Source organism: Ursus maritimus, unplaced genomic scaffold (genome assembly GCF_017311325.1).
Source record: "Ursus maritimus isolate PB19 unplaced genomic scaffold, ASM1731132v1 scaffold_4, whole genome shotgun sequence".
NCBI lineage: Eukaryota > Metazoa > Chordata > Mammalia > Carnivora > Ursidae > Ursus > Ursus maritimus.
The window spans coordinates 63127294-63154564 of record NW_024426552.1 but is presented as its reverse complement, the minus strand read 5'-3'; the positions used below and the strand labels follow the sequence as shown (position 1 = coordinate 63154564).

The 27271-nt window shown below is 45.9% G+C and overlaps 1 protein-coding gene across 1 annotated transcript in view; it reads left to right on the top strand.

Moving 5' to 3' along the window:
* Window positions 1-27271, top strand: part of FSTL1 (follistatin like 1) — a 52869-nt gene that overhangs the window by 7079 nt on the left and 18519 nt on the right. Inside the window, exon 3 of the mRNA XM_040621307.1 lies at window positions 26951-27055. Coding sequence (XP_040477241.1) covers window positions 26951-27055 — 105 coding nt within the window. The remainder of the gene's footprint in view (window positions 1-26950; window positions 27056-27271) is intronic.

Genomic DNA, 27271 nt, shown 5'->3' with positions numbered 1-27271 from the left:
CCTGAATAATCCCGGACGCTATTTTTGACCAGCTTAACTGTTGCCAAAACAAGTTATGTGACACATGGCAAAAGCCATGACATGTTGCAGGCACTGATTTATACATGTGTGTGTCATGGGATATTGGCTTGAATTTATATAAGGAAACTGCCTCTTTGTCGTTACTTTTTATCTTGTTCAAGACTTAAAATTTTTGTGTCTGAGGCAAAATTTGTCTTTTCCCCACAGTCTTTGATTCTATCGTCCAGTGATAGTAAATGAGTGTAATTTATTGATCTGCAGAAGTGCCAAGCATTATGCCAGTCCCTTTGCCCATATGCTGCTGTGGAGAATAGTGTGGAACTAAAAGGCAATACCTTGTAGGTCCCTATTCTGAAGGAGTTGCTGTTACCATAGCTCCGGTACTGCTCAAACGGACCTGGTCAAATTTAGGGGGCCAGATTTATGGCTTTCACAGAAATTACCACCCCGTTCCTCACCTCTGGCCGCTGGTCCGGAAAACCCTGAAATGCAGCAGTGGGATGGACACTTTTCAGAACTTAAGAGGCTCTGCTTGAGTTGCTGGGGCCATTTGCAGCCTGTCACCTTGACTACTTGAACAACCCATCCAGTAGGTGGCAGGTTTCTGTGTGGAAATTGTGTCTGTTCCTGGAGTGCCAACACTTTTCTCTGATTTCCCATATTCGTGTCACTCAGGCCTTCCACGGAGTCCCTTTCTTCATTCTCTTGTTGGCCTATCTGGGTGTTTCCAAGTCTTATCTTTTACAAGATAGGACCCTGCTACAGCACCTTCTCATTAAGAAGGACGTTATAAAATAACGACAGTCCTTGACTTTGAAGTCCTGCTCTGTCCCTTTCTTAAGCCACCTCGTATCTCTGACTTGCAGCTTCAGTTAGGAGCAAGGGCTCTGGGTAATGGGCTGGATTTGAATTCTGCCCTTGTCTAGCTCCGAGACCATGTATAAGTTACTTAACCTCCATGAGCTCACTTTGCTCATCTGTAAAATGGGGATAATGGCTATTTCTCTGCCTTTCTATCCAATTAGATAATGGAAAAGATATCCTCTACTCATGGAACATAGTCAATACCAAACACCTACAAGAGATACCATGCCTCTTACCTGAAGCTCCCACTAGGCACTGACAAAGAATGTTTTTGACTCTGTAATGATTTCAGTAAAAGAATTCTCAGTTGACATACTAACATCCACTAGGCATTGTCTATATTTGTGCAACCTGTGTGTTGGCTCAGGTTTCACTGTATTTCGTTTACTGATTTTTTTCTTGAGAGGAAGGATAACATAATGGTTTAGCTCTAGGACCTTGAAGCTAGATTACCTGAATTCAGTACTAGCCCTGTGATCTTGGGGAAGTTACTTAACCTCTCTGGGCCTACGTCCTCATCTATAAAATGGGCTTACTAGAGAGTATTTACTCTAGGTTAGCTGTAAGAATCGAATAAGCTCTTATATGTAAAGCAGGTAGAAGAATGGCTCAGAACATAGAATGCAGTGTTAGCTATTAGGATCATTCTTGTGGTGTCTGTTTATTGGAAGAACTCCAGGACCCTTGGGGTGTGGGTGTGTGCATGCACGCCCATGGCTTGCAGAAAACTCTTCTTGCCTCTTTTACTCCAGAGATTAAGGATCACCTGCTTTTTAAAAGACAACTAGGATATTTATTTCACTGGATGCTTTGACGCCCAGAATTTTTATCAGAGCCCTTGCTGCTACTGAGCCAGTCTTGCTTCAGAACTTCTAGATAGTGTTTCCTCTGTGAAGCCACAACCCTATCCTTCCTGCAGGAAAAGAATTAGGTACTCATTGAGCACCTCCCATGCACAGGCAGTGGGCTGTGCCAACCAGCATAGGTTCTCCCTAAAGACGAAGTGAGCGAGGGAGAATACCAGAAAGGGAAGAAGAGGGAGAAAAAGCAAAGAAAAGAGGGACTAAGGCTCCTGTAATTTTTCCACATTCAGTTTTTCTTTCTCCTGTGTCCCTCCTTCTTACAAATGGAGGTGGCCACCAGATATCTTGGATTTTTTGTGGGATGGTCATTTTCATATATTCTTACTGCCGTCCCCATGACACACCTGTTAGTGGACTACAAATTCTAAATTTGGGGTTTGGAAAATATGATCAGGCACAGGAATAGAACTCTTTGCTTTCATTGCTAAATACCTACTCTCAAAGACAGGGTAGGGGAGTATTCCTGGAGCAGACTGCGATTTGTCCCTTCAGGAACCAAGGCAACGCTCTAGGTGTTTTGCACACAAACCTCGAGTCCTCTGCTGGGCACTGCTGTGTCTGGCAGCCAGCCCTGACCACAGCCTCACGTGGCTGCTGATCCCAAGCCCCAGAGCTGGGTCTTCATTGCTCCCCGTGTTGCTCTTTCCTCTGCATCTCTCCCTTCTACCTTGTCTCCCTTTTCTTTCTCATCTTGCTCCAACACCGTTACAGAGAGGTCATCCTGGAGGGTTCGGGCTGCCTCAGGAGCTGCCAAAACATCCCCAGATCACCAGGGTCACATTTTACTCAGAGACAAAGCTGCATGAAGTTTTCGTGCAGTATTTTGCTTCACCCATCTGGGACAAAGTGAAGTTTCACAAAGGCACAAAGTTAACTCAAGGGACAAAAGTAAGAAGTATCACAACCCTGTTCTCTGTGAGGCGCTAAGTTGGTGCTAGTGACTAAGACACAGACCCTGCTGCCAAGGAGCCTGCAGTCCAGTGGGGGAGACAGACAGGGACAGAGGCTCAGAGTGAACCAGGGTGGTAAGTGCCAGAATGGGCCTGAGAACTTAACCCAGCCCCGGGGGCTCTGGGAGGCCTCCCCCAGCTGCACCCTGAAAAATGAGTGGTGGTTCACCAGACAACAGCGGGAGGGAAAGAGCCTTGTCTTATTTAATTCTCACAACCTGATAAGTTACTATAATCTTCATGTCTTCGTCAATGAAGAAACCGTAGCTCAGCGAATTCAGTTACTTACTCAAAATCAGCCACTAGTAAAGAGTAAAATCAGGATACAAATCCAGACGCCAGCTCTCAAAGCAGTTGCTCTGTGGGCTAGGCCCATTGTGTCTTATTTTTGAAAGTGACTCTGAAAACACACGAAAAACATTTTTTTGTTTGGTAACATGGACACAATAAAAACAAACAAACAAAACCCCAAACCAAAAACCCGTACAGGCCTCTTGGTGTTTTGTCGGCACAAGTGTCGGGATCCACACTTCTGTGGACCACACAGGTAGGGGTATGACCCTCACTTGGTTCAGGTTCAGCGGCTTCTCTAACATTAGAGCACCTGCCGTATTGTGTTCAGTGATTCAGGGGATGTTTTAAGGCGGTGTCTTTGTCCTTCAGATGCATTCACAGCTGTCCCACATTGAATAGGACCAAGTTGTGAGACAGCTCTCCAGCTCCGGCTGAGCCGCTGTGGGTATGGTTGTTCGCCACCAGAGCAGCTGGCCAACGAGGAGAATGGGACTGACTCCATCCTGCGCTCTGTGCGCCCTGGCTTAGAGCTTGTCTGTCCCCCGGAGGAGGGGGTACCTCCTTTCTAGCTGATATGCAGAGCTCCCCAAACCCAACATTTTCTCTTAGATGTGTGATGCTTATTGGACCATGGAGGCCATTTCTCCATCTGTACATTTTATAAATTGATATCAGTAGTCTTTTTTTTTTTTTTAAAGATTTTATTTATTTATTCGACAGAGATAGAGACAGCCAGCGAGAGAGGGAACACAAGCAGGGGGAGTGGGAGAGAAAGAAGCAGGCTCATAGCGGAAGAGCCTGATGTGGGGCTCGATCCCGTAACGCCGGGATCACGCCCTGAGCCGAAGGCAGACGCTTAACCGCTGTGCCACCCAGGCGCCCCGATATCAGTAGTCTTAAACAAAATTTTTGTAACAGGCCTCCATCCAAAGCCAGTTCTGTATTTTTGTGGGTTTTCCTCATGGATTTAGCTAAGATGATACAAATGGAAAAATTTTCAAAATCTGTTCTTTTGTACCCACAAATGTGCTCGTTTGGGCTGCTGCCCCAACTCCGTCTAGTTTGGGAACTGTGATTCCCCAGGAACTAGGAGAAACGTTCCCAGCTCCTTTCTGATTGCTGGATTAGCACAGCTTCCCTGAGCCCACAGTTGAATTCCAGCCCCGAGGAAGAAATGTCTTAGACTGAGTGAACTCCCAGCCTGGAGCCTGTCAGAGGCCATGTCATGTGTTTGCATTAGCTGAACAAAAAGCAAGCAGGCTTTCCGGCCCCGCTCCCCCTCCTCCCGCACCCCCCTCTGGAGGGGCCGGTTAAAGTCTAGACAGTGTCTGCTTGGCACCGCGCCTTTTTAGCACGATCCGCGCAGTTCTGTAGCTCTGACTTGGGTTGCCTCTCCTCGCTCACTTCCCCAGTTTTCTTAGTCTGCCTCACACTATTTCGGGGGGGTGGGGGTGGGAAGGGCCCGCACCGCACACATTAGCAGGAGGTGAGTGAATTTATGAGACTGTCAGGTTTCAGCCGTCTTGAGACGTTCGGAGTTGCGGAAATGCCAGCAGCGCTGGCTGAAGCTGTGGCTGGGCTTCCAGAGATTCCTGATGTGAGCTGGCTTCAGACAAGCCTCCTCTTACTGGCCGGAGATGGGCTGGAATGAACGACTCACGCCAGACCGTGGCACCCAGGTCAGGAGCCTTGTGCCTTCGGCTGGTAGTATGAACTTGGGCAAGTCACCGGACCCCTTATCTGCAAAATATGGGGGTTGGAGCAGGGGAGCTCTAGAACCGCACCCACAGATCCTATCCATAGGAAAGGAGGCAGACATTTTAGGTTGGATTGTCAAAATATTCTTAATGGAGTTAAGATATTTGATTAGCTCTTGTCTTAACTGATGGCCCAAGGGGGAGCAGTTTGAAAAGAGAAGCTGGCCCAGGAATGGGAAGAAAAGAGTGACTAAAAGCAGTAGGCCTTTTGTGTCTCTTACTTCCTCCTGCATGTGCCGAGCGCAACATAAATAGTACAGCATGTGGCACCCGAACAGTCTGCATGCCCAGGAATCCCAAATGCTGTTTACTCTATAGAAAGGAATCACTTGATTTTCCACTTCAGAAACCAGCTGCTCAACAACACTGGGCAAGAAATGAAGGATGCTGGGCGTCCTTGAGGTTGAGCAAAGAATTTTTTAAAAAGGAAAACAACTCAGAATTCTAAAGTGTGCAACTTGAGCTTTTACTGAACTTATTTAAAAAAAAAAACAAAAAACAGGGGCGCCTGGGTGGCACAGCGGTTAAGCGTCTGCCTTCGGCTCAGGGCGTGATCCCGGCGTTGTGGGATCGAGCCCCACGTCAGGCTCCTCTGCTATGAACCTGCTTCTTCCTCTCCCACTCCCCCTGCTTGTGTTCCCTCTCTCGCTGGCTGTCTCTATCTCTGTCGAATAAATAAATAAATAAAATCTTTAAAAAAAAAAAAAAACTTTCTTCTGACCTTTGTAAAAGTTCTTTTAAAAATAATGATGCAGGGGTGCCTGGGTAGCGCAGTTGTTAAGCGTCTGCCTTCGGCTCAGGGCGTGATCCCGGCATTCCGGAATCCAGTCCCACATCAGGCTCCTCCGCTGGGAGCCTGCTTCTTCCTCTCCCACTTCCCTGCTGTGTTCCCTCTCTCGCTGGCTGTCTCTGTCACATAAATAAATAAAATCTTTAAAAATAATAATAATGATGCAGTATTAAAATGGCTTACAAAAATAGTTGTCTGGAAATGCCGTGTGGACCCTAATTTTGTTTTCTGGAATGCATCTTGCCTTCTCATCATGCCACCTGGCCCGGGACCAGGATCCTGGGTTTCCTGAACAGATATTGATGAAGTGGCTGCCCTAGTCCCCATGCCTGTCTCCAAATTAGTTCAGTGCTGTTAACAGCTGAGGCCTTGACCTTGACCTCTTTGGCCTTGACCTCAGCAGGTAAATCAAGTGACCTGCGAGGGTGAACTCAGTAAGGAAACAGAGGCCAACACAGATGTTTTAGTCCTACTTAAAGGCTTGGTACCTTAACTGCACTCCCAATCCTAAATCCTGCTAGATAAGCCCACTGTGCTACATTATTGGTCCTGCGTGGGGGGCCAGCCCAATGTGGCCCGTGGCTTTCCTAATACATCTACTTGTACAGTGTCAGAATCAAATTAAAATTGGCTGTGCTCCAGAATAGACTATACACAGACACACACGTAAATTTCACTACTTAATTAATTTAATTGGCATTACTTAACTGAGTTAGATTTCACTACTTAGAGAATAGGGCTGTCGGCCTGTAGCTCAGATATACTTCCCTCACAAAAAGAACCCCAAATTCCTATTGGAATTTACGAAGAGAAGCATGTATGTTATTAAATTTCCCTTAATGTGACTCTTTTAATTTAGTTTAGTATTTGACCTCCATTATACTGCCCTGATTCCTTTCTGAACCAAGGCACATAGAAAATAGTGATGAGGAGGGCTTATTTTTGTGGGTGGGAAATCTGCTTGTTAATGAACATTAATGTAATCAATGAGCATTATTCATTTGTTCATTCATTCATTTCCTACCTCATTCCAAAAATAAGAGGTATATAGCGTTTTTCCTTTCAAATCCCATAGCTCACAAGTCTGGCTAGCTTCTGTTAGTGTTAGGCTAACTATTTTCAGTTATGGAGAAGGACCCAAGTGGACCCACTTGTGGCATATTTGCAACAGAGAAAAATAAAGTAGATAAAGAACTCAACGACAGTCAGAAAAATTTCTGGTGACTCTCACGGGGCTATCTGGCCATCTAAAGCCTAGTAAGAAATTGATGAATGTGTTGCAGCTAAAAGCTATTGAACTGAGCAGAGACTCAGACATACCTGAGTTCCCTTCATGGCCAAGGTCCTTACCAGGAGGACCCAGGTAGGGGTTTCTAGGGTGGCCCACCTCAACTCCCAAAAGCCTGCTTTGGGATGCAGGCAGATGGCACAAATGCTCAGAACGCTCAGTTTCGCTCCTCCAAGGGCGGCCTTATCCGCAAGTCTTCACTATATGCTATAATTACGGCGCTACGGTTGCCTGGGGGCAGGCCGAGGTCTGTGTCAGAGCGGGAAATTCAGCTCAGAGTCCTAAGAATTGTTCAGGAATGTGTCCATTTGTGCTTTGCCCCCCCCCCCCCCCAGTCTTCTGTCCTTGGCATTTTCTTTTTTCTTTCCTTTCTTAGCCTGTGTGGCCTTGGCCTTGCCAACAGCCTCATGCAGAGAAGCAGACTTCCTGGTTTAGCTATTTATTTTCAGGGTAAAGCCTTCCACTTTATGCATTAATTGGTGTCTGCATCATGTTCAACAGAAGCGTAATTTTCTGCATGGCACGAAGCACTGGCTAATGATCAAAAAAAAACCCCAGCACAAGGACTCCTCCTTCAGGTGTGAGTTCATTAGGGGTTTCTCAATTCCCTTTCTTGAGGGGACAGGACTAGAAGGGAGAATGGCGTTGGGAAGTGTTTTAAGTAAAGAGGCAAGACACTGAAGTCTTTGCTAAATGTTGGGTATAATAAATTCAGTATTCACTGCAGACTTATTTCTTAATAAATTTCCTAAGCTACTTGTGGGCCATAGTCTTTAAAGGACAAGTACCAAGTTAATAGCTTTATCTCCCAGAGATACAACTGGGCAACTGTCTTTGTGTTTTCCTTTGTTTTCTGCAAAAGAACATGGGTAATGAGACTTACTGTAGGGATTATTTCGTAATGTATAAAAATATCAAATCACTATGATGTACACCTGAAACTAATAATATGTGAATTATACTTCAGTAAAAAAATTAAAGAAAAAAGCACGTACAATACAACCTGGATAATAAGAAACTATAAAAGCTGTTTTTTTGTGTGTTTGTCACATGCCCTATGTAGGCATTCCCTTTGCTTAGACAAAAATAAGGAAACCATGAAGCTGTGAAATCCTCTAAGAAGAGCCAATGCTGAGGATTGTTAATCTCACTGTGTTGGTCATTTTACAGCTAAGTCATTGCATTTTCCCACTAATTTCTCTTTACACATTTGATCAAATAGAGGGCTGTTCATTTCCTGCTTATGTTGCATCATTGAATTGCTGGTGGATTAGAGCGAGCCGCAGTCTTCCCCAGTGGCTATATTTCAGTTGGTGATTGGGTTATTTTTCTAGGTAATGCTACGATTATTTTGCCCGGTGTAAAATAAATAGCATTGTCATTTAGTAACCATAATGACTCATGTTACAGTAGCCTAGAATGTAAAGAACTCACCATTCCCCAGTGATCTATTGTTTACAACTCCAGGAAAAGTCTTCTCTTTGCTGAGGTTGGTGAAATGACTGTGTGTGTGTGTGTGTGTGTGTGTGTGTGTGTGTGGTGTGTTTGTCTTCCAGATAGCTAAGGGTTATTATGGGGCAAGGGGAGAGAGAGAGAAGCAGACTCTCCACTGAGTAGGGAGCCCAACGTGGGACTCAATCCCAGATCCCTGGGATCATGACCTGGGCTGAAGGCAGCCACTTAACTGACTGAGCCACCCAGGCACCCCCAACCTGAGGGTTTAGATGTGACAACAGCCATATTCTGAAAGTCACAACATTTGAGAGAGAGGCAGAAAGTAGGGAATTCTGGGGCGCCTGGGTGGCTCAGTTGGTTAAGCGCCTGCCTTTGGCCCAGGTCATGATCCCAGGGTCCTGGGATCTGAGCCCCCTGTCAGGCTCCCTGCTCTGTGGGGAGTCTGCTTCTCCCTCTCCCTCTGCCACTCCCCCTGCTTGTGCTCTCTTTCTCTCTCTCTCAAATAAATAAAATCTTTTTTTAAAAAAAGAACGGTAATTCTAAGCCTAAAGGTGTTCAAAGCATGTGAACTGCCCCTAAATGGTTCTTGTCTTAGAAATAAGTAAAATAAATAGGAAGAAGGAAACTAGTGAAGAGGAGGCCTGAAGGAAGAGTGAGGCAGTGGTGAGAGTGGGACATTCTCACTCGTCGTTGTAGTGGGGTGAGTAAATGAAGGTGGGGCGATAAAGTGAAGAATTCCTGGTCTTTATATTAAGTGCAGCTTGAGGAAATACTATGAATGAACACTGCCGCTGTATTTGATTAGGGAAGAAATGTCTGCTTTTGCCAAGTGAACACATGGTCCATAAAGCAAAACTCACAGGAACAAATGATAATGTAAAAGCTATAAATTAAAACAGCACCTGTATATAGTGTGTATAGCAAGGGAGATACTGATATACAGTCCCTTACACACGGTAAGTGCTCAGTAAACAGTAGCTGCTCTTCTTGTTTTTGCTTGAATTCCAGGGGACAGTGAAACTACAGGGAGAGACATACAGAGCCTAGATCCATGTTTCTCCAACTCTAGTGAGTGATGTTAATCTATGTGCTAGGTCAAAGTGGTTCTTTAGTCGCAGGACTTTTTAGAACTTGACAATGTTCGTGTGCATCATTTATTTTCTTCTCTAGAAAGAGAGTATTATAAGCATTGTTTCCCAGACATCTCACCATAGAGCACCATTTCCAAAAATACCATAAATACTTCAGTGCTGTCTTCCATGGAATGGTTGGGAACAGGGGTCAATTCTGGACAGATTTTCATAAGCAGAGTTTATTTACATCTGACACCAGGTCTTAGCGGGCTTGCTGAACTCACTTCCTAAACTAATGCAGTTTCATTGAGAAGGCATGGGACTTATCTGGACCCCAAGGCCAGTCCGAGGGAAGATCCTTCTGGAAGTGACTCCGTACTGGACCATTGGCATGGCAATGTCCATACCTACCAAGAACTGGCTGAGGTATTTTTTGGTTATCAACTCAAATTACCCAGGAATCTTCTAAAGGTGTTTTCACTTTTCCTATCCGTCCCAGTCCATGAGCAAGTCCTGTTGGCTCTACTGTCAGAAAATATTACCTCTCCTTTGACTGTTCTCAGCCTCCATCGCCACCACCCTAGTCTAAGCCACCATCATTTTGCACTGGACGATTGCAGTAGCTTCTTAGCTGCTCACCCCTTTTTCCTTCTTGCCTTTCTCCATCTACTTCTCTACACAGCAGCCTGAGTGATCTTTGTAAAACACATATCTGATCACATCACTCTCCTCCAGTTTTATTCATTAAGAATAAAATTCAAGGTTCTTATCAGTGCATACAGGGTCCTACATGCTCCATGCCTTGCCTGCTTTTCCCAGCTAACTTCTCACCGCTCTCCCTGCTAGACCCTATGTTGCAGCCACACTAGCCTTTGTCTGTTCCAGGAACGTGACAAATTCTGCCCTGTGTCACAACCTTTACAGTTTTCCTCCGGCTGCCTGGACTGCTCCTTTCATCCTTTGGTCTCAGCTCAAGAGAGCGTTCCCTCATTCAATCTAAGTGGTGTCCCCTCTCGCAGATTTCTCTGTCAAACATATGCTATGTTCTTCTAATGTAATCACACTGAAATAGTCTTGTTAATTGTGTTTATTTTTACTCTCCTCTCTCTAGAATATGTACTTCTTCAAGATGTAGTCCTTCTCTGTCTCTTTCACCAATGAATCCCCAGCACCTAGAACTGAGCTTAGCATATACTAGATGCTCAGTAAATATTTGTTGAATTGATCCATTGGTCAAATGGGTTAATTAATGAATCCGGATGTCTCATATGTAATATGAGGAGATGCACGGTATCCTGCCTATAATCTCTGATCTCTATGTCAGATTCTGCAAGTATTTGTGTACCTGGGAAGATGGTCGATAGTATTTGCCCATCAACACTTTGCTTAACCTTGGACATGGTAGTAATGCTGGACTTACTTAGTCTGACACCTGGAACCTGATTCTCTCAGCTCCAGGTGACATTGGAATTTAAGCAGAGGCTTACTAAACAGTAAATATTTTTATTCTTTCCTTGCGTGAGCAGCAATTCTGATTTAACTGGGCATCATTCCCAGAGTAAGCTAATATCCCAAGGAATATAAAATAAAGCATTAAATTAAATTCTGTTGTTGGTGATTCCTCGCCCCAAAGCCTCTGGCCAGTTTGTCTTCTGACATCACCATTTACTGAGACCTTTATTTTTTGGGATCCTTTCTGCTCTTGCTCTGTCTCCTGCTCATTTGAATGGCAACTCTGATGTCCCCAGTATGGGCAAAACAGTGTCACTGGATTTGCACGTTAGAGCTCAGAGATATCTTTTATCCTGGGAGGTGCCACCAATGGCGCAGTGATCAGCAGTGGGTGGGGTTTTAAGGGGCAGACACTTATCTGCAGCCTTATTCTCTAAACTCCCTTACTGTTGACCCATAGACCAGTTGGTTGACTTCCATAGCGTGTTGCTCCACTTTTCAGTGGAATCAGGGTAATCGAAAGCAGTTAAATATGTGGCATTTCTCTAGTGCTTAATCAGTTAAAGGACAGAGCTTTGAAAATTAAACAGCTACATAATACTAAGGAAGTGTTTTTACTGCAAAAGATAATCTGTCTGTAGCAACTAAGCTAGTAGGTTTTTGTGTAGAGTTTCTAATGTAGTCCTTGGGGGAAAGCAAATTGAACAGAAAAAGAGGCCTTTGTGCTTTGTTGGTACAGTTTGAAGGTCTCACAGAATTTTAATCTTTGCAAAAATAGGGAGTTGTGCTAGGACTGTGGAGCGGAATACCTGGCCGTCTCTCATTGGTGGGTCTCCCGACTCCGATAAGGCCTGATTGGCCAGCCAGCGTAGAATTTACAGCTCCTTCCCCTCCCCCTGCTGTGACTTCCCAACTGCTCCAAGGAAAGAATGCAAGGCAGGAATGTCTCAAGAAGAATAGAGTGTGCATATTTTCAGGGACTTTAATCTCAAGGCACTAAAATTGTGTGTGTGTGTGTGTGTGTGTGTGTGTGTGTGTGTGTGTGTAATATTATTGAAAGTTGGCAGCAAAAGAGTGTAGCAGTTGAGCCAAGAAACAGAAAAAAAAAAAAAGTTTTGACAAATATCCACTACATGTCGAATTTGTCCATGGACTTTTATGCAAAAAAAGTAAAAGTATTTAAATAGTTAAGAGAAGTTTCAAAATATGTAGTTTAATTAGCCCCTTATTGTTTTATGAGATAAGCCATACAAAGCACTAAAGGAGGTGGCAGCGTTTTCTCTTCTAGAGGAGACCAGAGCCAGAATTAGGCTTAAGTGCCCACGGCACCTGCCTGTTTTGAAAGGACTGGATATTCATGACCTCAGTATCCTGCTCCATGCAGCCCAGCATGCTGCCTTACCGAGGTGTTCAATTATCTGTTGACTTCGATTATGTACACCACATATAAGACATTCCTAGTTAAAGAAAGTTGTATTCTTTCTACCTAAACTCTCCTCCTCAGTTCAGCCCTCAGTAATATGTCAGCACCCAGAACTTATTAGAGCTGGGCTGTTCAGTAGGAAAAGCCGCGAGCCACAAGTGGCTATTGAGCTCTTGCAGTGTGTCTAGTGTCAGTAAGATGTGCCGTAAGTGAAAAACGCGAGCCAGGTAGCAAACACTTACTATGAACAAGAGCACGTAAAACGTCTCACTAATGCTATTGGTTACAAGCTGAAATGGTAATATTTTGGCTATATTGGCTTATGTAAAAAAATTATTAAAATAATTGTTTCTTTTGACTTTCTAAAATTTTACTAGAAGTTTTCAAATCCTCTGTGAGACTGATATTATATTGCTGTTGGACAGGGCTGCTCTAGACACTTGTCACTTAACCACAAATCACACTTAGCTACATGTCGTCCTGACTTTTCAATTATTAGATCGTGTTGTTATTTAAAATTCCATGTATTGGGGTACTTGGGTGGCTCAGTCAGTTAAGCATCCGCCTTCGGCTCATGTCATGATCCCAGGGTCCTGGGATCAAGCCCCACATCAGGCTCCCTGCTCAGCAGGGGAGTCTGCTTCTTCTCCCTCTGCCCCTCCCCCTGCTTGTGTGCTTTCTCTCTCTCTCTCTCTCTCCCCACAAACAAATAAATAAAATCTTTAAAAAAAAGTAAAAATTAAAAAAAAAAACAGGTATTGGGACACCTGGGTGGCTCAGTTAAGCGGCAGACTCTTGATTTTGGCTTAGGTCGTGATCTCAGGGTAGTGAGATCAAGCCCTGCATCAGGCTCCATGCTGGGTGTGGAGCCTGCTTGGGATTCTCTCTCTCTCCCTTTCCCTCTCGAAAGAAAGAAAGAAAGAAAGAAAGAAAGAAAGAAAGAAAGAAAGATAGATAGATTCCATCTATTTGTACCCCATCTCCTCAACTCCTCAACTAAACTGTCAGCAGCTTAGAGACATGGACTGTGCTTTATCCTTCCTTGAGTCCCCAGCATCCAACGTGATGTTTGGTATTCTGTTGCTCAGTTACTTGCATGGAAATAGGTTTTGTCCAGTTCCACTTCGGACAGTAATAAGGAAATGCAGAATTAATTTATGCTTGCAGTGGTTTTTTTTTTTTTTTCAAAGGGATTGATTTTATCAAGTTCTTAATTTGTTCCAGAAAGGTTAATGTTCCTCTGAATTGGACTATTAAAATGCAGGGGACCTGCAATGGGTGTCAGGACTTCCTCGCATACATGCTTAGCAGAGAGCAACGGTGTTAATTGATGATTACAGATTGTAAGGAGCCGTTTATTGCCACCCCAAAACCTTGGGGAAGCTCCACATTAAGCTCAGAGTTTTGCACCCCAGTATCTAGGACCTGTCTGCATTTAGGAGCAGGTAAATAAGGGAAGTTGGCCCCAGTGGTTCCCATCCTTAAGCCAGAGTTCTAGTCACAGTTGTCAAGGGACTGCCAGGAACTTTTATCAAATGGCTGTGATTCCCACAGTCCCTGAGAAAATACTAGGGGATGCACCCTGGGTGGGCCTTACCCTCTGAAATCCCACAGTTCTGTAACTGAGCTTGTGGCTGAACCGCATTCTCATAATTTCTGGGTTGGTTATATTGTGCCTAAAATACAGTCGTTTCTGCTGGTTCCCTGGGAGAGTCTAACCTTTCCCTGGGTTTTGTGACCACAGAATCCCTGAGCCACTGTTTTTGGTTCAGTTGTTGAGGAATGTGTAAGAATGTACACCTGGAAACCTCCACTCTTCAGGGGAAGATTTATTAGGTCTCTCTACTGTGGAATGATCCCACTCCGTTGACCACATTATTGCCATAAATCCACAGAGAATCATCCCTCTTTGACAACAATGTGTGAAATGAATGTTTCTCTCTTTAGAGAAGCAGTTGGAAGGATTTGTAATGACCGAGATTTTGAAGGAAAGTGGCCCCATCTGCCCAGGTTCCCCAGCTTTGCGACAGCAGAACCCTGTGAATATCCTCAAGTGGCAGTTGAATCGAGAGATTCAGGCAGTTCATGCCTAGAGTCATACTTTCTTTGAGTTTCTCATCTTTCCTGGGTTGTGCTCTAGGGAAATCCAGTCCCAAAATCCATAGCTGGGTTTCTGGGGGCTCATAGACACCAGGTAAAATTTCCACTCCATAAAATAAAACTAATAATTTTTCCCTTAGGTAGCCTGTTAATTGAGGTGACCAGATGTCACAGTATGCCTGTTGTCCAAGTATATCTATTTTAAAGGTCCCCTTTTACTTTCAAAGCGTTCCAGTTTGGCTGATAAAATGCATGGTTGCCTACTAAAAGCAGACATTCCTCTGCTCAAGTTCACATACCCCTACTTGTCCTGTAGTACCCATCCAGCATCTGCCTCCTAGAGGAGCTGGCTCCAGAGTGATATGTAAATTAAGCTTGCAGCTTCCCCCGGTGATCCCCACACTCAGATCTAGAAAGCCCGTGGGACCAGAGACTGCCCAGAGAACAATGTCACCTGCATGAACTCCCAAGATTCGACTTCTCCTTAATTCCTTCCTTTGGATGCCATCTGAGGGGAATGCTTCATCTGCATTTGGAGTTGCTCTGGGTGCCTGTCTGGAGCATAGGAAGTGGGGATGAGGAGGAATTGGAGAGGGAGGGTCCCCGAGAGTGTAGGACGGGGCAAGGGGGAGGAACAGCCCTGCCTGTGGAGCCTGAGGACGATGCACACCACCTGCGTCTGGCATTTCCTTGTAAGACTGTATTCCTCGGACTCCGGGTTCTCCTGGCCAACAGTTACCATGACAACACAGTGTCTTCAGAACTTCTAATTACATCTGTCTGCTCCTCCTAGAACCATACGGAGCCACACATATGGTGACTTCATTTAGCATGGAGTTTCTTGCTGCGTTTTAACCCCTTATGCATTCCACAGGCTGGAGAATAATTGCCAGGATGCTAGAAACTTGACAGCTGCTTTGCAGCCACGCTGCCCCCAGAGTCCCAGGGCTTTGTCTGTGTTTTTAAAGTAGAGACTCACACTGTTGTGCTCTGCTGGGTCTCTGGGGTTTCCCTGCTCCATTTTGTTCCTCATCTCCCTGCTGTCCTCCCCTTTGTCCCCTCCATCTGTTATGTGGTCTCAGCTCTTGGTTGGACATCACCGTTCTTTTCAAGATGCCCAGCACCCTGGAAAATAAAACACTTGGGCACAGAGAAGGCCTGGCCCTTCCCTGGCCACTCCCATTTCAGTGTATTCCAGCCCACCGTAAGGTCAGCCTAGCAGATGAGCCAGAGGGAGTGCTTGGAGACCTCCAGAGCCTTCTGCGTGTGGGGGAGGGGTAGGATAAGGTAATGGCAATTTATTCTTTCTCATGTCTAGGCAGACTGACCATCTTGCCTTCCTTCTACCTCAGGACAATGTAGGAGCAGCATTCCTGAAGAGAGTTAACACAAACAGCTGCCTTGGGTAATGGGCCCATTTTCACAATTTCTCTTGGCCCCTCTTGCTTATCTTTGTCTCTGCTTCTCCCTTGTATAGGTCACCAAGGTGTCAGGCTGCCCTTTGGCAACCCCCACCCTACACTCTGAAGTCCCACCCGATTTTGCCTTCCTGCGAGGAACCCCACATTCCCACATTGCCTCCTCTTCCATTCTTTTCCCTTTTCCCATTCTCATTCCCTCAGCATGTCTGCTAGAGTATACATTAATTGTGGATAAAGGAAATGGCTGAAATCCATTTCCAGCTCCCATTGCTCTCCTATCCACCTCACACACACACACACAAACCCCAATGTCTTTCTGTGGGTCAAAGACAGTATCTCATTAGGGAAATTACAGGCTAAATATTTATAGCCTGGTGGAGAAGGGTGGGGTCTTTAGGCTATTTCCCCCACAAAAAACCTGACCCTGAAAGGGGGGAGTCCCAGGAGAGGAATTGGCCCAGGGGCTGTCTTTCTGCCCCGGTCTAGGTCCTTAGGGCAGTGTGGCTCAGTTGCCCTTGGATACTTCCAACAAAGGTTGATGGCCTGGCACAATGTACTCTGCCTGGACCTATGAAAGACTTTAGAACATAAGTTTTGTCCTCTAGGAACTTACAGTTCAGCTGGGAAGACAAAGTCTGCATAATCAATTACATTTTTAAAAAGTGATCAAATGAGTTTGTACAGAGAAGAATGAAAGTTTAGAGATGGAAGGAGGAGCTCATACCACTCAAGAGGAAAAGATCACCAAGGATGGAGTTGTGTAACTTGAGCTGAGCCTTGAAGGACAGGAAGGATTTGTGTAATTCAGACAATAAATCAGACTTCCCAGATGGTGACATTATTTTTTTAGCTGGTCTTGTGGGACATTCTCTGCCCATTTGAAGGTTAAAGAAGCATCTAACAATGCTTCACGGTGCTGACATTTTCAAAGGGTAATGAGGTTTCATTTCAAAACGTGGGACCTCAGGAGCCCTGTACCCTTTATTTTAGTTTGCTGCAGTTACCTGCTCTACTCACAGATTCCTCCTGAAGCTTCCTGTAGCCAGAGGACCTTAGAAGTGAGGCTTCCTGGAGGTGAGGAGGTCAAGGATCTTGAGGCCGCATAAACAATGAAATTACCCAGGAGACAAGAAGAGACTGAGTCACTGCCGAAGACCTTGTTAAATACGGCCAAGTAGATGTCAGTAGATGACAGTGTCAGGCATCTGAATCAGTCATGTGAACCACCTTGGGGAACAGTGGGTTAACTTTCAGTTTTAGGGGGAGCCATACGCAAATTGGGTTCATGGAAAGGAGCTGCAAATGTGGGGACTATTCTCCAGCTTGGGGAAGGTACCCACGTTCTCTGCACACTGGATTTCTTCCCTAGGATGTGATATCAGGAACTGCCCAGTCTACCTAAATTCAGTAGAGCCCAGGGCAAAAGGGGTGGAGAGTACTTGTAGCTCTTAGCCTATATCCATCTCTTAGGCCTTCCACCAAAGCAGGAATAAATCCTACATTCCACTCAGAAGTTCAAAGAATGTGAATTGTGTTTGGTTTAGTGCTTGGGGAAGCTTGGGGAGGTGGAGGGCTGGCTTGGGATGGAGTGCTGGGAATGTGTGGGGATGTGTGGGGATTGGGCTGATGTGGCTGGCACTACAGCAGACACTTCCAAAATGTTCTCTCTGAGCCTCCCGTAGTTTCCCTAGAGCTCTCTCCCCACCCCCTTAGTGGAGGGTACTGGGATTTAGGTGTGTGGGTATTTTTTTTTTAATTTTTAATCAACCATTTGCCTTGAACTACATGTGGAAATAATTAGAGCATGGATGCTGAGTAAATGTGAGCCCTGGCAGTCCCAGACATACTTCAGTGACAGGTTCTTGGCAGGAATGAAGAATTGTGAATCTCATGTGAATTTCGCCATTCTCTCCCTTTTCGTCTTGCAAGGCAAACACAAATAGAATAAAAATGTCATTAATGGCATTCAAAGGGAGTAGAGGGTTCCAACCATTCAATCAAGAGTGAAATCAGGCCACTCAACTGTGTTCCCATTACTCTCCTCTGATTTCCTCTGTCATGACCCAGGAGACAGTGAAAAGACATTGCTTATGGAAATTCTTTGACTACAAAAGCCAACTTTAATTCCACCACCGAAACCCAGCAAAAACCTTGAAACACTCACGGGGGCTCTATACATTACCAGTCTCTAGTTTGGGCATCTAGGTTAACTTCCTTGGGAAATCAAAGTTTGATACTCAAGAACATCTGAAATGGCAAATATCTCACTTTCTAGTTAAGAGAATCTTCACAGTTTAAGGGACTTTGGCATCATTTACAATTTTTTCCTTTTATAGATGGGGAAACTGAGGCCCAGAGAAGTCAAGCACCTTGCCCTAAGTCACACAGCATTGAAGGCAGAGAGAGAAATGTCCAGGGCCTCTCTCCAGGTTCCTGTATCAGTTCTCCTTACATAGGACCTCCCCGCCTCAGTCTGGTCTGGCTTCTGGTTCAGGTTTTGACAGAGGTTTAAAAGATTTTTTTTTTTTTTTTTTTTTTTTTTTGCTGTTTCATCCCAACCTTTGCCAAATCATTTCTCATACAATGGCATTCATCATCCATTTCTTGGAGCTCTCTAGACGTCCTGATTTTGCTCCCAGTTTTCTCAGTGTGCCTGCTCTGTTTTCTTGTCTGCTTTGCCTTCAGAGCCCTTGTAACGGTTGTGCAGGCTGTTCACTGCATGAGGAGGTGAAGGGGGCTGAAATCCAGCCTGCACTGCTTGCTGAGCCCTGTAACCTGGCCCGGGGTCACATCTGCCTAGAGGAGAACACACCTTTTCTGGCTTGCAGAAAGCCCCAGCTGGGCTGCAGGCAGCCTCTTCTTCCTGCTCCTTGGCCACCCTCAGCCCTCCATTCCCAGCCTTTCTTCCTGAGCTCATTCATTCCCTTGGCCCCGTTTCTCACTTCTACATGGATCATGTCCAGATGCGCTTCTCTAGTCCCTTTATTTTCAGCTGTCAGTGGGATGTTGTACTGTCCCCTTAGACTTAAGTCCATAACTGACTCATCATCACCGACCCCCCGCTCGGTCTCTGCCTGGTCTCTGACTCGGAAGACACACTGCCGACCTTTAGGCTCTCAAAGCCAAGGATCTTGGCAGTTCTCTGGATTCTCACCTTCCCCTCTTCTATCTGGTTTGTTGCCAGATCTCGTTCTTTAGAATTTTCTCCTGAATTCTCTCCTTCTCTGTATCCATGCCACCACCATACATGAGACTTTCATCATCCCAGGCACTTTCTACCCAGGTTCCTTGTGCCCCCAGTTCTGCCTCAACCCACTGGTCTTAAGACCCTCCTGCTCAAAAACCTACAGTTTTTCTATCCAGATCGTACCATTTTTTAGGGCTCAGCTCACGTCCCCTCTCATCCATGAAGCCCATCTGCTGGAGTCAGCAGCCCCCTTCACTAAGGACTGCACTGATCTGGTTTATGAGTTTAGAAACTCCTGAGAAGGTAGAGGCCACATCCTGCCCTCCTTCGGGTTTATTACATGGAGCTTGCATCACACCGGTCACAGGCTATTATCATTCGTGGGTTTTTTTATAGGCATTTATCAAATATGCTCCGTAGTGGATTTTAATTACTTGCCCTGGCCTTTACTGAAGAAGACTGTAGGACTATCCGTGGCCCAACATTGTCCTTTATAGCAGACAAGTTTTAGGCAGATGGTGGGAAAATGGAAAATGAATACCGTGGTCAAACCCAACAGACTAATTCAGGGCAAAAAGTGGTTTGGCTTAAAAGGTCCCACCAAGGAATTTTAAAGAAACTGAAGGGTACAATTGTACAGCCGGGGGCCTTACGAAAAGCACTTCTTAGGAAGACAGACAGGATATCTTAGAAACTCCCAGGGATCACTCTGAGAACTGTAGACAGATACTGGGGAGCCTGGTAGACACTGTCAGTCAGAGTGGAGTCACTGGATGTGCCTAAGTTGGGGAGACAGCATGGCACTCCATGGGGCCATCCCAGTGCATCACTGTGACCCATGCTCTGAGGGCATGAGAGCAGAAGCGCCCTCCTGGGGTGCTGGAGTCAGAGCCTCCTCACTGCCAACAGGGACGACTCCTCAGACCCCATAGACCCGTGTGCGATTTTTCTCAGTCCCGGATGAAAGGGCCTGACATCTTTCCAACTCTGTGTGTCCTAAGTGCTGCTATTCTTCTACTATGACTGGACAAGGCCCTCACAGAAAACTGAACTTAGCATTATATAGAAACCAAGCATCTAGTCTGCCATGCTGGGGCTGGGCCACCTCAAGAAAGACCTAAGTACATGGAGTGGGAGGCATCCCAGAGATACTGAATGTGCAGCTGGGAAAGTGAGGGGGCTTCCCTGTGAAGGTGGCAGTTCAGATCCTCCAGTCTGACAAGGCAAACACAGAGAATGTGACAGAATCCATAAGACAATGGTTAAGGTAACTAGTCTTGTCCCATTTCCAATTTGAAAGTAGTAATTTCTAGACACACAATACATTATCATGTAAAGAGAAGAAAATGTCAGGAACATCTTATCCCATAAGCTGTGATAGAAGCTAAACATAGAAATTAATACAAAAGGGACACCTGGGTGGCTCAGTCAGTTAAGCTTCTGCCTTCGGCTCAGGTCATGATCCCAGGGTCTTGGGATCGAGTCCCACACCAGGCTCAATGCTCATGAGGGAGTCTGCTTCTTCCTCTGCCTGCTGCTCACCCTCCTTGTGCTTTCTCTCTCTCTCTCTCTGTCAAATAAATAAATAAAATCTTTTAAAAAAAGAAATACAAAGGAGAATTAGGTAGTTCTTCAATGACAGGTCCATAATAGATTTTTGATTTTTTTATCTTAAAGCTAATCCTTTTGGGGTGATGCATCCCTTATTTTGACGTCATGAAGGCCAGCCACATCTTCCCCCAAACATTCTGAGAGCCACTGTCACTGGCCACTGACATTGGCATTAACTTGAATCTTCCCCCACCCCCGCTGGTGAAATTTAACGTAAAAAACATTTATTGAGGATTTTCTCAGGCAGGACATTCTGGTGGGTGTATCAGTAGCCAAAATGTGCAGGCACTTGGAGTTCACTTGAGATAAGCTATACATGGATAAAATATTAAAGAGACTGAAGGCCCCAAAGCCTTCTTGTTTATGAAGAAAATAATAGGGTAGGTGGAGAGTCAGATTTATTGTGAGCTAATTAAGCTTGAGTTTCAGACCTTACTCACAAGGCCCCGAGCCCAATGTCACAGTCATAATCATGTATTGTTTTTCTCAGGGAGGGCCCCTCAGATTGTCGAAGCTTCAGGATCCATCGAACCTGGATCTGGCCCTGGTGTGTTCACCTTGAGCAGAGGGATGGTTTGCGAGCACATCTAGGGAGGTTCACTGTCCCTGCCGATGCAGAGGCTCCTGCCACGGGCTTCAGAACAGCTGCCAGAAATCGCCTTCCACCTCTTTCCTTAGCGTACGTGGGATGCAGCAAGATACTCCTTTTCAGAGCAAAAGAATTGGAGAGACTTGAACAAGGTCAAATGGCACTCCAGTTAGATTTCGAGGTCCTAAAGAGGTTTGGCTTTCTCAGGCCTGTGCTGCTGGGTTCCCTTCCAGAACGCCGCCTGAGAGCAGCCAGCGTCCCACCCTGGGCCCCACCCAGGCCTCCTCCGGCTCTCCCCAGCTCTGTGAATTCCTTTGTCCCAAGCTCCATGGTGCTCAGCAGCGTATCTGAGGGGCCCTGGTGTTCCTGTGAAGTTTCCATGACTAATTCTGGCAAAGCAAGGAGAGCCTTTCTCATGTCAACAAAGCCACTCTGTCACAAAATAGTGGCCAGTGGAGCCAAAATTCCACCTTGGCATTAAGTAGGGCTATTTTTTTTTTTTTTTTCGAAAAGAAAGTTGGAAAAGGAGGAAAAGGATGGGGGGGGTACAGAGCTGACCCAGTTCACTTTAGTGAAATGATGATATATTAAGCTGACAGTTTTATGGTTTTGCTTGCAAGCTGCCTCCCCTGCCAAAGCACACTGTTCTTCCAGAAATTGTTCTACTTCAGAAGACTTTTTTTTAAACATTCAAAGTGTAGTTTGTGTTCAGACTTAATGCTTGTCGGCCCAGAGATCCCTACACACCATCACCTCTTCTGGTGGTTTTACAAATAACTTGCTTCGCACTTTGTTGGCAAAGGATCTTTTTTTAATTGCAAAACTAATTTATTTTTTTAGATCTTGGATCCACAGCAGCACCTTTTCTAGCTTTGATTTGTAATGAGGCAAAGTGGTTTGTGGAAAGAGCGTTGGAATTAAAGTCTGGAGACCTTAGGCCCGGACCCAGCTCTGCAACTGTGAGTCCTTGGACCAGTCACGTGTAGCCGTGAGCCTCAGTTTCTTCTTCATCATTGGATGTTAAGTCTGGAAGTGCCTTAGAGCTGACCCCTGCCTGCCTATCCTAAAGGGTTTTGAGAATTAAAAGTGATAGTGAAAATTACAGACTATTTGAAATTGCTGTACTAGTATAAAGTATTATTATCGTCAGGCTGACAGTTGCTCAGGGAGAAAGTGTTTCCTCTAGTAAAAGTTAGCAGTGTTCCCAGTCAGTCTTTTACCAAGGGGAGTTTGCATTGTGAAGTTTAACCATGAGACCAAAGCCCCAGAGCATGGCTTGCAGTGCGTAATGAAAACAACAAGGAAGCCGGTCAGGGAGATGATGGAGAAAGTCAAAGCTAGAACCCCAGTGTTTCTCCACTGGAAGCAAGTATTTTGTCGACTTTTATCAACATATCTGTCCACACTTCCAGAACAGCGCCCCCCAACCCCATTCAGTCAATCACATTTTCACAGGTACTCTCAGACTTAGGGGTTTGTAAACCTATGACCTCCCACTCCTAGAGCAAATTCATATGCCAGTGTGATTATCTACTCCTAGATGAAATTCTCCTATAGGCTTTGGACCTAATTCCTAAAAGAACTGCATTGTGCTGTGTGGCCTCTCCCTGTGCCAGCCCTTGTAGCTGTCCCCTCTGCCTGCAGCTCCTTCCCTTGACTGTTCCTTGTAAGGGAAATTGAGGCTCTGGGGTCAGGCTGACCTGTCTTCCAGTCCTGACTCAGCTCCCCCTCATTATGTGGCCGCTGTATGTCACAGAGCTCTTCTGACTCTTAAGTTCCTCCCCATCTGTTAGATGGGTCTAAAAATATGGAAACTTGTACAGACACTCTGGGGACAGAGATAGCTGTGAAGAGCCTCGCTCAGTTGTAGGTGCACTCATTAATATTAGCATTGGACCCTAGGCCCTTGTCACCCCCACTAGATCACGACCTTCCACGTGTCAGGTTCCCCTGGCTCCAGCCTCTCTCCATCCCGGCTGCCCTGCACTTTGAGTCAGAATTGCTGAGGTGGAAGGGACACCTTCCATGTCACCTGCTGCCCTGCCTCTTTTCTGCCTAACTTACCACACCCCTCCCCAAAAGGCAGCCATTGATTGCCCTGTCCCGGGAGCATGTTTACGCCGTATACATCTCCTCTCAAGATGTTCTCCTCCACTCACCAGAGGGGTAAGATCACCCACCATGCTAAAGAACTTTCTAGGAGCCTCAGGGGTGCTCCTGACATCCCTTTCCCCCCCCAAGATAGGGCTTGGAGAAAGGCTTTCCATGGTACAAAGAGGCCACCTCTAAGTAGAAAATTTTCATTGTTGTTTCTGCATGAAAGCACGCCTGTGAATGGGAAGAACTGGGGAGGATGGAGGGCTTCAGGTAGAACATTCTTTCCCAAGTAGGCAAAAATCCCGTTCTCTGTACCTGCGGCCGGTGGCTGTAGGGTGCTCGCCCCGCCCTGCTCTCCCACCTCCTGCCCCTCACTCCCGGGCTGGGAGGGTGGAGCCGAGAGCCAGGGCTGCGGCTCCGCATTGCGGCGTCGGGTTCTGCAAGACAAAGAGGGAGATTGCCACCTATTGACAGATGTGCCACCTGCAAAGAGGAACGCTTGTGTGACTAGCGTGGCCCCCCTTTCTCTCTGGTCTTAAAGGGGAAAGGAGGCTGGTTTCAGCCCTTGGTTTTTTCCATTCGGTCAGTCCTCCCGCTCTCAGTATAATCGTTTCAGGGTAAGGGAGGCTGGATGGGGACATGACAACCGAGGTGGGGACGGCACTCAGTGGGGAAATTGTCTGAGAGGCAGTAACCACAGCAGCTCTCAGCTCTGTGTCAGGCACCCTGCTGCGGGCAGTGCCTCTCCTATAGGGCTCACACACCCCTCGCGGGGATGAGTGGTCCCATTTCACACGTGAGGAAACTGAGGTCTAAAGAAAGTACCTTGCCCATCACCATGACAAGTAGGTAGCAGAGGTGGGATGTGGGAATTCAAATCTAGCTCTGACGCACTTGTAAGCGCTTTCTCACATTAGCTAATTATGCAAATCACATCTCTATCATTATCTCCATAACCTTTAATTTTCTGGCTATGAAAGTAAATCAAATATAAAGGAACTGCTTTCCCTTTGGTTGGGTGGCATCTTAGCTCTGTCATGTTCTAGTTATTTAACCTCTAAGGCTCAGTTCGCTCGTCTATGAAACAGGGAACGTTACGATGTCTAACTCATGGTGTTATCCCAGGGCTTAAGTGAGACAACGTATAATCCAAATCACTTAGCCGAGTGCCGGGTTTTATAAATGGGAACTTACCCATCTGTTGTCTGAAGATCCAGGTTGGAATCCTAGCTCCTCTCAGTTTTAGCTTTGGGACCTTTGGGCAAGTCACTTGACCTTTCTGATCTTCAGTTCCCTCTCCTGTAAAATGAGGTTAATAATACACATGTCCTTGCAGGGTTGTTCATACAGTGAGATGAAATCGTATGTGTGGAAACATTTTGTAAATTTGACTGGACTGTTCAAATATGAGGCTTTATATTTTACATAAAGAGTGTCTGTTTCTGGGGCGCCTGGGTGGCACAGCGGTTAAGCATCTGCCTTCAGCTCAGGGCGTGATCCTAGCGTTATGGGATCGAGCCCCACATCAGGCTCCTCTGCTGGGAGCCTGCTTCTTCCTCTCCCACTCCCCCTGCTTGTGTTCCCTCTCTCGCTGGCTGTCTCTATCTCTGTTGAATGAATAAATAAATAAAATCTTTAAAAAAAAAAGAGTGTTTCTTCAAATGATTTTGGAGAACTATTTCTGAAAAAATGACTTGGGTTGAATTCAACCTGGAAGTAAAAGCTTTCCTTTTTAATATTTTAATATTCACTGAACACAGCAACAGAAGGTGAAAGAAGCTCTGTGCGTGCCACACGCTGTTCTGCAGGAAGCTTGCTTTTCAGCTTATGACGCCCTTCCAGATACACTGTTTCATCTTCACAAGGCAGGGCTGGTATTTACCCCTATTTGTCATATGAGGAAACTTGAGGTTCAAGGAATTAAAGTGGCTAGTTACAGACTCACAGGCAAGTGGTAAAAGGTCTTCCCCGGGAGCTGTGCGCTGTGTCTTTTGAGTGTAGGCAGTGTCAGGGCATGCCTTTTTATGCATTCATTTGTCTGTGTCTCTTGGCTAGAATGGTGTTTCATGAAGGGAGAGGAGAAGGTGGTCTAATCTGAGATTTTTTACACTGGTCAGCAATAGCTTTTTCCTCTTCCTTTTTAGAGCTGCTTTCCCTTCCCAGGCACAGTGAGGAGGGCCCTGCCTGGAGAATATGCTCGATTTTATCTCCACTCCTGGTTTAGGAAACAACAGCTCTCTAGTCACCCCAGCATTCTGGGAATTACTTCCTCTTTTCTTCCCTGCTTGCCAGCTTTATTGCATTCGCCTTAGCAACATCCAAAAAAGAATGGGTTTAGCAACAGCCTATGAACCAATGAAATGTGAGCATGGAGAGAGTGTCTGGACCAATGGGATCCCTGCATGACAGGCAAGATGGCTGAGGCGAGACAATAATAACGCGGAGTTTGCAAAGCAGCCTCCAGGTGGCAGCAGACCAGCTGTATTGGGCACAGCCCTCAGCTCTCAATATCTACGTCTTTTGTTTTCTTTGACCTCTTCTTAGATATGAAATATTTACCGACTACGAGAATTTTAGTATTACAAGCTATGTGGGTGTGAGTTGTCCGCATGACATGGTAGACGCGGTCTGAGGGGTGGAATCTGCGGTTCCTCCTCTGCCTTTACTGACCCCAGCACAGCTCCTGCCATCTTTGTTGGTTTTGTGACAGTCAGTGCTACCCCAGTGGGCGGGGGCCGGGAGGCCTGTGGTGACTGCCTGCTCAGCAGTCAGACAGAGGCTGGAGGACTCGCATTCTCCTTTGTTCAGCCACCACTGCTGCTGGCCTGCGTGAACAAATGAGGTGGGGCTGCTTTTTAGCCACCAATTAATGTGAGGGAGCAATGTGTCACCGAGAGATTAGTGCCTACAGACACTCTCATTTTCAGTGGCATAGGCTGGGACCATTCCCTGCCTGTAGGTTCTGCTGTGCACGTCTGAACAGGAATGTCTGACCACAAGTAGTTTGAGGATAATTCTGCTGTCTGTCGGGTGGTTTGGCTCTCTTGGTCTTGAAGCCAGAGGCAGATGTGGACAGGGGCTGAATAAGACCATATGGAATAATAGCAAATCCACGTTCCCGATGGGTTAGCTATTCTTCTTTGGCCTTTTGAAATATATTACCTTGCACACGACTCGGGGATTTTGGTCCTTCAGATAGCCATATTTCTCTCACATGTCTCTGTGTCTGTCTGGCTTGCTCTTCTCATCCTCTAGGAATTAGTTAAGACATCCTATCTTCAGAAAGCCTTATTTAATGCTCGCCCTCCTTCTCCCCTCCGGCTCCATGTTGCTTGCTAAATCTGTATTTGGGAGCTTCCGCAGAGAGTCATGGAGCTTCTTGAGGACAGAGACTGCCTTTATAGCTCTTTACTGTAGTGTTGACATACAAGGGGTGTTGAGTAGCCATTTTTAAAGGAAAGGAAACACATAAGAGTCTCTTGCTCTTTAAGAAACAATCTAAGGGACTCCGAGATAGCCAGGCCTGGGCTGGAGCAGTGCCAGCAAGTCTGGGGCTGACTCCTGGGGACAGCTTCTAGCTGTTCAGGACCCTTCCACCACCATGAGCTGCAACTCCAGACCAAGACCTGAGTCTGGAAAGTAACTGCCGCCATTGGCTTATGCTGTGACAGGCTCATCTCCGTGACGTGGTTTCCTTTATGATTTTGTGTTTTAGGAAGAACTAAAGAGCAAATCAAAGATCTGCGCCAATGTGTTTTGTGGAGCCGGCCGGGAATGTGCAGTCACAGAGAAGGGAGAGCCCACCTGCCTCTGCATTGAGGTAAGTCCTGAGGTCAGAAGCTAGAGGACAGTAGCCAAGGCCAAATGGCTGGCTCCCTTGCTGGCACGGCTAGTCAGCAGGGCAGGGCCAACAATTTCATCATCTGTATAAAAGCATACCTTGTCTCTCTGAAGGACAAGGGATTTTCATCCCAGAAGTTAAAAACCAGATGTGAATGCAGGGATATTCTTTCTTTTTTTAAAAAATGTTTAGTTT